We start from the raw sequence: 16,252 nt of genomic DNA, 5'->3' as shown, positions 1-16,252 counted from the left end.
CAGACCCGGATTAGACCCAGATCAGACCCTCCAGACCCGGATCAGACCCGGATCAGACCCTCCAGACACCCTCTAGACCCGGATCAGACCCTCCAGACCCGGACCAGACCCGGATTAAACCCAGATCAGATCCTCCAGACCCGGACCAGACCCTCCAGACCCGGATCAGACCCTCCAGACCCGGACCAGACCCGGATCAGACCCTCTAGACCCGGACCAAACCCTCCAGACCCGGACCAAACCCTCCAGACCCGGATCAGACCTCATTTCTTGTTCATTTCTTTCCTTCTTCCTGACCTTCCTCCCCCTCGGCTCTGATTGGCTGATTGCTTGATTGGTGCAGACCCTCCTGAGCCCTGATTGGCCCATGGTGAGGTCATGCTGGCGCCATGGCCCCGCCTCCTCTGCTGCTGCTGGTTGTCATGACGATAGCTCAGGTAAATCTCACCTGGACAGGCAGAGTTTATAAATGTAGAGATGAATGTGAAACTGAACGGCGGGATTTTGTTTTCGTATAAAAATCGGGCGATTCCGATTTAAATGATTCCGATAAACGATTATTAAATTAGCATAATTGGGGAAAACTTTTTTCTTACATTATTGTTTTGTGCCAAAGCTCCAAAACAAACCACGCTGTGATGATGTCATCAGGCCGCGCCGCTCAGTTTGCTTGTGCAGGTGTGAGGGCGGCCAGCAGGGGGCGGAGTGCAGTATAGTAGTAGTACTTCCGTGTACTCTCTGTGCGTATTTGACACGTGTGTATTCTCTGGCCCAGAGTGCAGTAAAGTAGTAGTACTTCCGTGTACTCTCTGTGCGTATTTGACACGTGTGTATTCTCCGGCCCAGAGTGCAGTAAAGTAGTAGTACTTCCGTGTACTCTCTGTGCGTATTTGACACGTGTGTATTCTCCGGCCCAGAGTGCAGTAAAGTAGTAGTACTTCCGTGTACTCTCTGTGCGTATTTGACACGTGGGTATTCTCCAGCCCAGAGTGCAGTATAGTAGTAGTACTGCGGCGTGTACTTCCGTGTACTCTCTGTGCGTATTTGACACGTGTGTATTCTCCGGCCCAGAGTGCAGTATAGTAGTAGTACTGCGGCATGTACTCTCCGTGTACTCTCTGTGCGTATTTGACACGTGTGTATTCTCCGGCCCAGAGTGCAGTATAGTAGTAGTACTGCGGCATGTACTCTCCGTGTACTCTCTGTGCGTATTTGACACGTGTGTATTCTCCAGCCCAGAGTGCAGTACAGTAGTAGTACTGCGGCGTGTATTTCCGTGTACTCTCTGTGCGTATTTGACACGTGTGCGGCACATTTTTACACAGACTTGAGAAAAACAGGAAACTCTGGATCTGATCAGGGAGGAATTTAAACACAGCAGCAGAAAGTCACATTTAGTACTTTATAACTAATACTTTATAACTAATACTTTACAACTAATACTTTATAACTAATACTTTATAACTAATGCTTTATAACTAATACTTTATAACTAATACTTTATAACTAATACTTTATAACTAATGCTTTATAACTAATACTTTATAACTAATACTTTATAACTAATACTTTATAACTAATACTTTATAACTAATGCTTTATAACTAATACTTTATAACTAATGCTTTATAACTAATACTTTATAACTAATACTTTATAACTAATACTTTATAACTAGTGCTTTATAACTAATACTTCATAACTAATACTTTATAACTAATACTTTATAACTAGTGCTTTATAACTAATACTTCATAACTAATACTTTATAACTAATACTTTATAACTAATACTTTACAACTAATACTTTATAACTAATACTTCATAACTAATACTTTATAACTAATACTTCATAACTAATACTTTATAACTAATACTTTATAACTAATACTTTATAACTAATACTTTACAACTAATACTTTATAACTAATACTTTATAACTAGTGCTTTATAACTAATACTTCATAACTAATACTTTATAACTAATACTTTATAACTAATACTTTATAACTAATACTTCATAACTAATACTTTATAACTAATACTTTATAACTAATACTTCATAACTAATACTTTATAACTAATACTTTATAACTAATACTTCATAACTAATACTTTATAACTAATACTTTATAACTAATACTTTATAACTAATACTTTACAACTAATACTTTATAACTAATACTTTACAACTAATACTTTATAACTAATACTTTACAACTAATACTTTATAACTAATACTTTATAACTAATACTTTATAACTAATACTTTATACTTTATAACTAATACTTTATAACTAATACTTTATAACTAATACTTTATAACTAATGCTTTATAACTAATGCTTTATAACTAATACTTTATAACTAATACTTTATAACTAATACTTTATAACTAATACTTTATAACTAATACTTTATAACTAATACTTTATAACAATACTTCATAACTAATACTTTATAACAATACTTCATAACTAATACTTTATAACTAATACTTTATAACTAATACTTTATAACTAATACTTTATAACTAATACTTTACAACTAATACTTTATAACTAATACTTTACAACTAATACTTTATAACTAATACTTTACAACTAATACTTTATAACTAATACTTTATAACTAATACTTTATAACTAATACTTTATACTTTATAACTAATACTTTATAACTAATACTTTATAACTAATACTTTATAACTAATACTTTATACTTTATAACTAATACTTTATACTTTATAACTAATACTTTATACTTTATAACTAATACTTTACAAGTAATACTTTATAACTAATACTTTATAACTAATACTTTATAACTAATACTTTATACTTTATAACTAATACTTTATACTTTATAACTAATACTTTATACCTAATACTTTATAACTAATACTTTACAAGTAATACTTTATAACTAATACTTTATAACTAATACTTTATAACTAATACTTCATAACTAATACTTTATAACAATACTTCATAACCAATACTTCATAACTAATACTTTATAACTAATACTTTATAACTAATACTTTATAACTAATACTTCATAACTAATACTTTATAACTAATACTTTATAACTAATACTTCATAACTAATACTTTATAACTAATACTTTACAACTAATACTTTATAACTAATACTTTACAAGTAATACTTTATAACTAATACTTCATAACTAATACTTTATAACTAATACTTCATAACTAATACTTTATAACTAATACTTCATAACCAATACTTCATAACTAATACTTTATAACTAATACTTTATAACTAATACTTCATAACTAATACTTTATAACTAATACTTTATAACAATACTTCATAACCAATACTTCATAACTAATACTTTATAACTAATACTTTATAACTAATACTTCATAACTAATACTTTATAACTAATACTTTATAACTAATACTTCATAACTAATACTTTATAACTAATACTTTATAACAATACTTCATAACCAATACTTCATAACTAATACTTTATAACTAATACTTTATAACTAATACTTTATAACTAATACTTCATAACTAATACTTCATAACTAATACTTCATAACTAATACTTTATAACTAATACTTTATAACTAATACTTCATAACTAATACTTTATAACAATACTTCATAACCAATACTTCATAACTAATACTTTATAACTAATACTTTATAACTAATACTTTATAACTAATACTTCATAACTAATACTTTATAACTAATACTTTATAACTAATACTTTATAACTAATACTTTATAACTAATACTTCATAACTAATACTTTATAACTAATACTTTATAACTAATACTTTACAAGTAATACTTTATAACTAATACTTTATAACTAATACTTTATAACTAATACTTCATAACTAATACTTTATAACTAATACTTTATAACTAATACTTTATAACTAATACTTCATAACTAATACTTTATAACTAATACTTTATAACTAATACTTTACAACTAATACTTTATAACTAATACTTTACAACTAATACTTTATAACTAATACTTTATAACTAATACTTTATAACTAATACTTTATAACTAATACTTTATAACTAATACTTTATAACAATACTTCATAACTAATACTTTATAACTAATATTTTATAACTAATACTTTACAACTAATACTTTATAACTAATACTTTACAACTAATACTTTATAACTAATACTTTATAACTAATACTTTACAACTAATACTTTATAACTAATACTTTATAACTAATACTTTATAACTAATACTTTATAACTAATACTTTATAACTAATACTTTATAACTAATACTTTATAACAATACTTCATAACTAATACTTTATAACTAATATTTTATAACTAATACTTTACAACTAATACTTTATAACTAATACTTTACAACTAATACTTTATAACTAATACTTTATAACTAATACTTTACAACTAATACTTTATAACTAATACTTTACAACTAATACTTTACAAGTAATACTTCATAACTAATATTTACTTCTACTAATTGTAGATGATGTTTCCCACCTCTAGTGTCCTGGGCTCTGATTGGCCGTGTGTGCCGTCGTCCTGGGCTCTGATTGGTTGTTTTCTGTTGCAGGTGGTGAGTTTAGGTGAGCTCCACAGAAACAGACGCTACGCCATCAACCCCCTGGGCCACAAGTGGGACCACCACAACCTCACCTACAGGTACCACCTCACCTACAGGTACCACCATAACCTCACCTACAGGTACCACCTCACCTACAAGTACCACCTCACCTACAGGTACCACCACAACATCACCTACAGGTACCACCACAACCTCACCTACAGGTACCACCATAACCTCACCTACAGGTACCACCACAACCTCACCTACAGGTACCACCACAACCTCACCTACAGGTACCACCTCACCTACAGGTACCACCACAACCTCACCTACAGGTACCACCACAACCTCACCTACAGGTACCACCACAACCTCACCTACAGGTACCACCACAACCTCACCTACAGGTACCACCTCACCTACAGGTACCACCACAACCTCACCTACAGGTACCACCACAACCTCACCTACAGGTACCACCACAACCTCAACTACAGGTACCACCTCACCTACAGGTACCACCACAACCTCACCTACAGGTACCACCTCACCTACAGGTACCACCTCACCTACAGGTACCACCACAACCTCACCTACAGGTACCACCTCACCTACAGGTACCACCACAACCTCACCTACAGGTACCACCTCACCTACAGGTACCACCATAACCTCACCTACAGGTACCACCTCACCTACAGGTACCACCACAACCTCACCTACAGGTACCACCTCACCTACAGGTACCACCACAACCTCACGTACAGGTACCACCTCACCTACAGGTACCACCATAACCTCACCTACAGGTACCACCTCACCTACAGGTACCACCACAACCTCACCTACAGGTACCACCTCACCTACAGGTACCACCACAACCTCACGTACAGGTACCACCTCACCTACAGGTACCACCACAACCTCACCTACAGGTACCACCTCACCTACAGGTACCACCACAACCTCACCTACAGGTACCACCACAACCTCACCTACAGGTACCACCTCACCTACCCTACAGGTAACACCACAACCTCACCTACAGGTACCACCTCACCTACAGGTACCACCACAACCTCACCTACAGGTACCACCTCACCTACCCTACAGGTACCACCACAACCTCACCTACAGGTAACACCACAACCTCACCTACAAGTACCACCTCACCTACAGGTACCACCTCACCTACAGGTACCACCATAACCTCACCTACAGGTACCACCTCACCTACAGGTACCACCTCACCTACAGGTACCACCTCACCTACAGGTACCACCATAACCTCACCTACAGGTACCACCTCACCTACAGGTACCACCTCAACCTCACCTACAGGTACCACCACCTCACCTACAGGTACCACCTCACCTACAGGTACCACCTCACCTACAGGTACCACCACAACCTCACCTACAGGTACCACCACCTCACCTACAGGTACCACCACCTCACCTACAGGTACCACCATAACCTCACCTACAGGTACCACCTCACCTACAGGTACCACCACAACCTCACTTTTCACCTCACCTATGTTACCTCACTTGAGTTACCACCTCCATTAAGTTACCGCCTCCCTTAAGTTACCACCTCACTTCCTGTCTGACTCCACTGACCTGAGGCCGATGTCCAGGCGTCTCCCTCAGGTCTGACCCGGCGTCTCTCTTGTCCAGGATCGTGGCGTTCCCGAACACGCTGAACCGGGACGACACTCGAAAGGCCCTGAGCATCGCCTTCACCAAATGGAGCGACGTCTCTCCACTCACGTTCACCGAAGTCACCGCCAACGCCACGGCTGACATCACCATAGGTACGGCCAATCAGAGCATAGCACACTGACATCACCATAGGTACGGCCAATCAGAGCATAGCACACTGACATCACCATAGGTACGGCCAATCACCTGGAAGATGTTTTAATGATGTTTTGGTGATATTTTGGTGATGTTTTGGTGATATTTTGGTGATGTTTTGGTGATGTTTTGGTGATATTATGGTGATGTTTTGGTGATGTTTTGGTGATATTATGGTGATGTTTTGGTGATGTTTTGGTGATATTATGGTGATGTTTTGGTGATGTTTTGGTGATATTTTAGTGATATTATGGTGATGTTTTGGTGATATTATGGTGATATTTGGTGATATCTGGTGGTGTTTTGGTGATGTTTTTGTGATATCTGGTGGTGTTTTCAGGCTTCTACACCTTTAACCACACCGACTGCTGGTGGTCCCCGCTCCACCCGTGTTTCGACGGCCTGAACGGGGAGCTGGCTCACGCCTTCCTGCCGCCGCGAGGAGAGATCCACTTCGACAACCACGAGTTCTGGATCCTCGGGAAGTCGCGTTTCAGCTGGACACAAGGTATGGTGGCGTGGGCGGAGTCTGGGAGGTGTGGGCGGAGTCTGGGCAGCGTGGGTGGAGTCTGGGCGGAGTCTGGGCGTGTGGGCGGAGTCTGGGAGCGGCGTGGGCGGAGTCTGGGCGGGTCCTAACCGTGCGGTCTCTCTCAGGGGTGTGGCTGAACGACCTGGTGCAGGTGGCGGCGCACGAGATCGGACACGCCCTGGGTCTGTGGCACTCCCGCGACCCGCAGTCTCTGATGCACCCGAACGCCACCTACACCGGGCAGAGGAACGTGGGCCAGGACGACGTGTGGGGCATCCGCCGCCTCTACGGTAAGACCACGACCAAGACCACACCTGTGACCACGCCAAAGTGTGCTCAGACGAGGGCTGCACAATTCAGGCTGCAGATAAAACGTCTACGAACCTACTACAAATGTGCAAGAGGCCACAGGGCATTTAGTGGAAACATCCTTTGGTTTAATCATTCTCTCTCTCGGTCTTTCTTATCCAGTTGTAAAAAAGCTCTGAATCACAAACCGAAATCCGCATCATCCACGTCAGAAACCTGCTGTAAAGAATTAGACGCACATTAGTACATAATATGGTAATGAGCGATCTGTTTTTTACCTCCAGCTCCCTGACCCGGTCTAACCCACGTTCTTGGGAAACTCACTGTTTGTTCTTCAGCGTGAGAATAGTTTCCAGTTTGCGAGTTTGTTTTCAGCGACTGCAGAGCAGATAAACTTTATTGTTTGGCCAACAGCCAAAGGACAGGGAGGCTTCATCATTCTGACTGCAGAACATGTTTATCGCTCACACAACGAAACCAGCAGGACAAAAAACAAACAAAAACCCCAAATCTAATTGTGCCGGACGCCAAAGTACGGTAAGATCATGAAACCATGTGTTGACTTTTATTTAATAATAATAATGGTGATAAAGGAGTAAGATTGGGGCAATTTGTTCTGCTCTTTCTCAAACAAATGTTCTGGGATTTGTTGACCACACCAGGTCTCGAACCAGCCAATAAGAATAAAACCTTTCCTCATCATCCCTGTAAGTTCTGCTGGCTCTGGTGAACTTCCCTCTCGTGTGTTTCCAGGTTGTCTGGATAAGAAGCGCGTGTGCGAGCCCTGGGCTCGGCTCGGCTTCTGTGAACGACGGAAATCCTTCATGAAAAAGAACTGTCCGCTGCGCTGTGACCTCTGCTACGGTAAATACTGATGCTTCAGTGCCTGACCTGGGGCTCTTCATAATGTGCCTTCAGCTTCAACAAACATGATCCAGTCGTGACACAGATGTTTCAGCGACACATGTGGCCTTTGGCTTCACTCACTGCTCCCGTGTTTCACCTTCCTGTTTCTTACCTTTTGGCTTCCATTCTAATGAAATCTGACTAGCTTCTAGCTTCACCTTGCTCTCTTCCCTGTTTCCGAACCATAAAAGATTACACTAAGCAGTAATATTTGTTATTAATTTGTACTCAGTAGAGCTCCATCTCAGACTCTTACGAACAGTTTTCCATGTGGGGAAAAACATTCACGGTTTGGCTCCTCCCACAAACTCCCATCACGTCCTGGTTTTTAAGTCTAAAATCTCGCCCCTCAGAGCCGCTGGAGTCTGACTCGACCCCGACTCCTCCCACCTCCAACCTGAAGGTGAAGACCGTCCCCCGCGGCAAAGTGGTCGGCTTCAGGTGCGGCACCAAGAACCTGAGGAACCACCCCAAGATCAGGTACCAAAAGTCACCCGTGAAACTCCTCCTTCTGTCTCTGCCTTCGTGATGAACACACTGCTCCTGTTTCCCTTTTTCATACTTTTCACACCACCACCGCCGAGCTCAGAGACGGGGTGTGAAGCATCACGACCCCCCAGGCGGCGTTTCTCCTGAGTCAGTAGCAGAGTTCAGTTTGGAGGAATCTTTCATTATCTTTTTCATAATAAGGCTGTGGATGTTTTCCCGATTGTGCTAAAAAGCTGCGAGCTGGACAAACTCTGTCTGACTCTGAGCTCGCCACAACTGAAGCGCCCAAAGCACAGAGTCATGGAGACAACAGAGCCTGCAGCTGTGGTTTCTAAAGCGTCCATTCCTGGTTTAAGATGTGGTAAATGTCCCGGTACATGTTCAGGTTTGGCTGGAATTTTTGGGGGGAAAAAGACGGAAAGTATTTGGAACCGTTTGGAAAAATGTAGTATTTTTTTGAATTTTTTTTATTTATTAATTTTTTTTGAAAAATGTGGACATTTTTTGATTATTTTTTTTTAGAGATTTTTTTTTGTTTTTTTTCATTAAAATGTGGATTTTTTTTTAGAAAAAGTTGGAAAATATTTGGAACGGTTTGGAAAAATGTAGTATTTTTTTGACAAATTTTGATTATTTTTTGGGAAAAATATGGACATTTTCAGAGATTTTTTTATATATATACGTATATATTTTGATATATTTTTTAGAGAATTTTTAAAAAAAAAATTATGTGGAATTTTTTTGAGAGAAAGTTGGAAAATGTTTGTAACTGTTTGGAAAAAATGTGTATTTTTTTGAAAAATGTTGAATTTTTTTGAGGAAAATTTTTATTTTTTTTGAGAAAAAATTGGGAAATGTTTGTAACTGTTTGGAAAAAATTTGTATTTTTTGACAAATTCTGATTATTTATATTTTTTAAATTTGGACATTTTTAGAGAATTTTTTTTTTTTCTTGAGAATTATAATTTTTTTCATTAAAATGTGGAATATATGTTGGAAAGTTCCATAAGTTGGAAAATATTTGTAACTGTTTGGAAAAAAATGTGTATTTTTTTGAAAAATTTTGAATTTTTTTGAGGAAAAAATTGAATTTTTTGAGAAAAAATGGGGAAATGTTTGGAACTGTTTGGAAAAATGTAGAACTTTTCCGAAACATTTGGAATCTTTCTTTTAAATTTTGATTATTATTTTTTTAAAACATTTGGAATTTCTTTGAAAAATTTAAATTCTTTTGAGAAAAAATTGGAAAATATTTGGAAACCGTTTGGAAAAGCTTTGAACAAATTGCAATTCATCTTGGTTTCTAAAGCGTCCATTCGTGGTTTAAGATGTGGTAAATGTCCCGGTACATGTCCCGGTTCGGCTGCAGTAAATGGGTTTGTCACTCGCTGCTGTTAGAGTTTGTGTCCAATGTTTAGGACGATCGAATGTGTGCGAGGAACATCTTTCTGTGGGCCGTCCTGAGATGTTGGTCTGCTGGTTTTGGGGAAAGTTTGGGACCATTTTTCATGTGTTTCTGTTGTGAAGTCCATTTAAGACGTGAACCTTTGCGGAGCTTTCACTGCAGATCAGTTTGTAATGTGTGTCATTCAAAGTGATGAACTTTGACCTCTCTGCGTCGACAGCTGGTTCAAAGACGGCGAGCAGATCCTGGGTTCGGTGCCGGGTCACATCGTGATGAAAGGTCGCGACCTCCGCATCGTGGCCAACGAGTTCAACGAAGGCACCTACACCTGCCGCGTGCACCGCCACGGCACCAGCGTGTCCGCCGCGTCCTGGCACATCCGGGTCAAGGAGCGCGACTGACCCGCTGACCGACCCAGGTCCTCATCTACGACTGACCCACTGACCGACTCCTCCAGGTCCTCATCTACGTCTGACCGACTCCTCCAGGTCCTCATCTACGTCTGACCCACTGACCGACTCCTCCAGGTCCTCATCTACGACTGACCGACTCCTCCAGGTCCTCATCTACGTCTGACCGACGCCGTCAGGTCCTCATCTACGACTGACCGACTCCTCCAGATCCTCATCTACGACTGACCGACTCCTCCAGGTCCTCATCTATGACTGACCCACTGACCAACTCCTCCAGGTCCTCATCTACGTCTGACCGACTCCTCCAGGTCCTCATCTACGACTGACCCACTGACCAACTCCTCCAGGTCCTCATCTACGTCTGACCCACTGACCAACTCCTCCAGGTCCTCATCTACGACTGACCCACTGACCAACTCCTCCAGGTCCTCATCTACGTCTGACCCACTGACCAACTCCTCCAGGTCCTCATCTACGACTGACCCACTGACCAACTCCTCCAGGTCCTCATCTACGTCTGACCCACTGACCAACTCCTCCAGGTCCTCATCTACGTCTGACCCACTGACCAACTCCTCCAGGTCCTCATCTACGTCTGACCCACTGACCAACTCCTCCAGGTCCTCATCTACGACTGACCGACTCCTCCAGGTCCTCATCTACGACTGACCGACTCCTCCAGGTCCTCATCTACGACTGACCGACTCCTCCAGGTCCTCATCTACGACTGACCGACTCCTCCAGGTCCTCATCTACGACTGACCGACTCCTCCAGGTCCTCATCTACGACTGATCGACTCCTCCAGGTCCTCATCTACGACTGACCGACTCCTCCAGGTCCTCATCTACGACTGACCGACTCCTCCAGGTCCTCATCTACGACTGACCGACTCCTCCAGGTCCTCATCTACGACTGACCGACTCCTCCAGGTCCTCATCTACGACTGACCGACTCCTCCAGGTCCTCATCTACGTCTGACCGACTCCTCCAGGTCCTCATCTACGTCTGACCGACTCCTCCAGGTCCTCATCTACGACTGACCGACTCCTCCAGGTCCTCATCTACGTCTGACCGACTCCTCCAGATCCTCATCTACGTCTGACCGACTCCTCCAGGTCCTCATCTACGAGTGACCCACTGACCGACTCCTCCAGGTCCTCATCTACGTCTGACCGACTCCTCCAGGTCCTCATCTACGACTGACCGACTCCTCCAGGTCTTCATCTACGACTGACCGACTCCTCCAGGTCCTCATCTACGACTGACCGACTCCTCCAGGTCCTCATCTACGACTGACCGACTCCTCCAGGTCCTCATCTACGACTGACCGACTCCTCCAGGTCCTCATCTACGACTGACCGACTCCTCCAGGTCCTCATCTACGACTGACCGACTCCTCCAGGTCTTCATCTACGACTGACCGACTCCTCCAGGTCCTCATCTACGACTGACCGACTCCTCCAGGTCCTCATCTACGACTGATCGACTCCTCCAGGTCCTCATCTACGACTGACCGACTCCTCCAGGTCCTCATCTACGACTGACCGACTCCTCCAGGTCCTCATCTACGACTGACCGACTCCTCCAGGTCCTCATCTACGACTGACCGACTCCTCCAGGTCCTCATCTACGTCTGACCGACTCCTCCAGGTCCTCATCTACGTCTGACCGACTCCTCCAGGTCCTCATCTACGACTGACCGACTCCTCCAGGTCCTCATCTACGTCTGACCGACTCCTCCAGATCCTCATCTACGTCTGACCGACTCCTCCAGGTCCTCATCTACGAGTGACCCACTGACCGACTCCTCCAGGTCCTCATCTACGTCTGACCGACTCCTCCAGGTCCTCATCTACGACTGACCGACTCCTCCAGGTCCTCATCTACGACTGACCGACTCCTCCAGGTCCTCATCTACGACTGACCGACTCCTCCAGGTCCTCATCTACGACTGACCCACTGACCGACTCCTCCAGGTCCTCATCTACGACTGACCGACTCCTCCAGGTCCTCATCTACGACTGACCGACTCCTCCAGGTCTTCATCTACGACTGACCGACTCCTCCAGGTCCTCATCTACGACTGACCGACTCCTCCAGATCCTCATCTACGACTGACCGACTCCTCCAGGTCCTGATCTACGACTGACCGACTCCTCCAGGTCCTGATCTACGACTGACCGACTCCTCCAGGTCCTCATCTACGTCTGACCGACTCCTCCAGATCCTCATCTACGACTGACCGACTCCTCCAGGTCCTGATCTACGACTGACCGACTCCTCCAGATCCTCATCTACGACTGACCGACTCCTCCAGGTCCTCATCTACGACTGACCGACTCCTCCAGGTCCTCATCTACGACTGACCGACTCCTCCAGATCCTCATCTACGACTGACCGACTCCTCCAGGTCCTGATCTACGACTGACCGACTCCTCCAGGTCCTGATCTACGACTGACCGACTCCTCCAGGTCCTCATCTACGTCTGACCGACTCCTCCAGATCCTCATCTACGACTGACCGACTCCTCCAGGTCCTGATCTACGACTGACCGACTCCTCCAGGTCCTGATCTACGACTGACCGACTCCTCCAGGTCCTCATCTACGTCTGACCGACTCCTCCAGATCCTCATCTACGACTGACCGACTCCTCCAGGTCCTGATCTACGACTGACCGACTCCTCCAGATCCTCATCTACGACTGACCGACTCCTCCAGGTCCTGATCTACGACTGACCGACTCCTCCAGGTCCTCATCTACGTCTGACCGACTCCTCCAGGTCCTCATCTACGACTGACCGACTCCTCCAGGTCCTCATCTACCACTGACCGACTCCTCCAGGTCCTCATCTACCACTGACCGACTCCTCCAGGTCCTCATCTACGACTGACCGACTCCTCCAGGTCCTCATCTACGACTGACCGACTCCTCCAGGTCCTCATCTACAACTGACCGACTCCTCCAGGTCCTCATCTACGACTGACCGACTCCTCCAGGTCCTCATCTACGACTGACCGACTCCTCCAGGTCCTCATCTACGACTGACCGACTCCTCCAGGTCCTCATCTACGACTGACCGACTCCTCCAGATCCTCATCTACGACTGACCGACTCCTCCAGGTCCTCATCTACGACTGACCGACTCCTCCAGGTCCTCATCTACGACTGACCGACTCCTCCAGATCCTCATTTGGGGCGGGGCACCACTAAAACAAGTTTAGGTTCTATCGAAAGCAGGAACCGAACAGAAACTTCTCACTTTAGATCCAACTGTTGTTGCTGTTGGTCCAGGGACAGGATTAAAGGAAGTGACTCTCATTTTTATGACTAATATTTCCATATTTGCCCCCATTTTATTCAAATTTTTCCCCCCAAATCTTTTCTTATTTTTTTCCCCCAGATGCTTGGACCCGATGTTGTAAATCTTCCGCTCGTTATTGTTCTGTTTCCTGGTTCTAGATGATAAATGTTTTAGCTCGTTCAGATTTCTTTATCGAAAACCAAGTTAAAGAAAAAACGTATCGAAGCCCGATAACTGAAACTCCTGTAAATGTGTCTAAATCACGACAGTGTGACGTCTGGACCGGGTAGTTTAGTCCTGAGGTCCATTTGAGCCGAAATAAAGAAAACAAACTTCACAATAAAGACTCAATCTGTTCTTTCAGTGTTTAGGTCTGTGTCTCCTTTCCTCAGGAACGCTTAGTTTTAACGCAGAGGAAAAGATTTTGAGAATTTTTTTTTTATTTTCTTGACAAATTTTGATTTTTTTTGTTGAACAATGTGGACATTTTTTGAATTTTTTCTTTCTTTTTTTTAAATTTATAATTTTTTTGAAACATTTGGAATTTTTTTGAGAAAAATTTTGAATTTTTTTGAGGAAAATTTGGGAAATGTTTGGAACTGTTTTTTTTAAACATTTGGCTTTTTTTTTTTTTTAAACATTTGGATTTTCTTTGAAAAACATTTTGAGGAAAATTTTGAACTTTTTTGAGAAAAAAAATGATTTTCTTTTTGTTTTTATATTTTGATTTTTTTTGAGAATTGTTTATTTATTTTTTCATAAAACAGGAATTTTTTTGAGAAAAATGTTGAAAGTATTTGGAACCGTTTGGAAAAGCTTTGAACAAATTAAACAGTTTGTAACAACAATTGTAACAACAGTAGGATAAAACTTGACTCACAAATACATATAGGTTTATATTTGTGTTCTGAAACTGATATAGAAGACTCAGAAAGGATTGTATTTTGTTTATTTAATGTAAATGTAAAAGTAATGTATAACTGTAGCATCAGGAATTACAAATGTAATGAACATGAACAAGAGGTCGACTCCCTTTGAGCTTCATTAACTGTGATTGTGAAACTCTGGAGAGAAAATGTGAATTGCTCAAATAAAACTACACAAACAAACAAACAAAGTTTAGTTTCAACAGTTTGGAAGAGAAACTCCATCATGTCTGTGTCTCCCTGGTCTTTCTCACGCTTATTCATTCACAAACACTGACATGTTTGGTATCCACGTGTTGCAGGAAAGGCTGCGACCGAGATGACGCTGAAATCCAAATATGGTCATTTCCTGAGACCAAAGGGACTAAACTTTAACATCCATCAGACTCCACTCTTCACAGCGAGACCACATTAGGAAGGAAAGATTTACTGAACTTTGAACCAAAAAACGAGGCGACATTTTTCACTAAACCAGATCCAGAATCTGGAGACGAACACGTCACAAACCTGATAAATAAACCCTCTTCACAGCAGGAGCTTCACGTCTCTGTGGCGAGTCCGAGTCCGCACATACTTGTGCTGTTTCCTAACGACCACTTTAATCATCTGTAAACTGACAAACCAGGGGCCTCTGCGGGGGCCGAGGGGGCCCCAGAGTCAACACTGCAGCGAGGCCCTGGGGTTATGGGAAAGATCTCAAACTGAAGTCCTTAATGAGACTCGAACGTAGAGCTGGGCGAGACGTGGACGACAAGGTCACAGAGAAACATATCACGGGGAACGGGTTAAATATGGAGGGAAATAAGGGAAGAAAATAAGAAGAAGAACTGTGGGGAAAGAATTAGGAAACAAAAAAATCATATATATGTATCTATGTGCAGACGGCATCTCGTCATAGGAGGGGGCGTGGCTTTTGGGAAACTCTTTTCAGCCATTTTCTGGGGTAGGAACATTGAGGAAAAGGTTTGTGGAAAAAATATAGAAAAATTGAGAAAACATTTTTGGGGAAAAATTGAACAAGAAAATAGGGGAAGTGTCTCTTCTCTGTTTAACCTCTTAACTCCCGCCTGAACCGAGAGGATCTTTTTCCTCACGTCATCAGATTTATTTTTTTCCATCATTTTTTTGTGGGCATTCAACTCATTTTTGTAACTTTTTTGTCATTTTTTGTCAAATTTTTGTAATTTTTTTTCTTTTCTTTTTTATAAATTTTTCGTAATTTTTTATATTTTTTTGTCATTTTTTTATCACATTTTTGTCATTTTTTCGTCATTTTTTTATCACATTTTTATCATTTTTTATCACATTTTTGTCATTTTTTTATCACATTTTTATCATTTTTTATCACATTTTTATCACATTTTTATCATTTTTTATCACATTTTTATCACATTTTTGTCATTTTTTATCACATTTTTGTCACATTTTTGTCATTTTTTAATCACATTTTTGTCATTTTTTCGTCATTTTTTTATCACATTTTTGTCATTTTTTATCACATTT

The 16,252-nt window shown here is 41.5% G+C and overlaps 1 protein-coding gene across 1 annotated transcript; it reads left to right on the top strand.

Moving 5' to 3' along the window:
- The first annotated feature begins 210 nt into the window (after positions 1 to 210).
- On the top strand, positions 211 to 10,513 carry mmp23bb (matrix metallopeptidase 23bb). Its single transcript, XM_079564507.1, has 8 exons — positions 211 to 437; positions 4,615 to 4,703; positions 6,288 to 6,424; positions 6,808 to 6,975; positions 7,122 to 7,286; positions 8,059 to 8,169; positions 8,565 to 8,691; positions 10,326 to 10,513. Exons 1-8 carry the CDS (start codon positions 390 to 392, stop codon positions 10,504 to 10,506), a joined length of 1,026 nt encoding a protein of 341 aa, XP_079420633.1. The 5' UTR covers positions 211 to 389; the 3' UTR covers positions 10,507 to 10,513.
- The last annotated feature ends 5,739 nt before the right edge of the window (positions 10,514 to 16,252 follow it).

This window comes from Gobius niger (assembly GCF_951799975.1).
Source record: "Gobius niger genome assembly, chromosome: 1".
Taxonomy (NCBI): Eukaryota; Metazoa; Chordata; class Actinopteri; order Gobiiformes; family Gobiidae; genus Gobius; species Gobius niger.
Note: the sequence above shows the minus strand (reverse complement) of the source record. Positions and strands in the feature narration are given on the sequence as shown.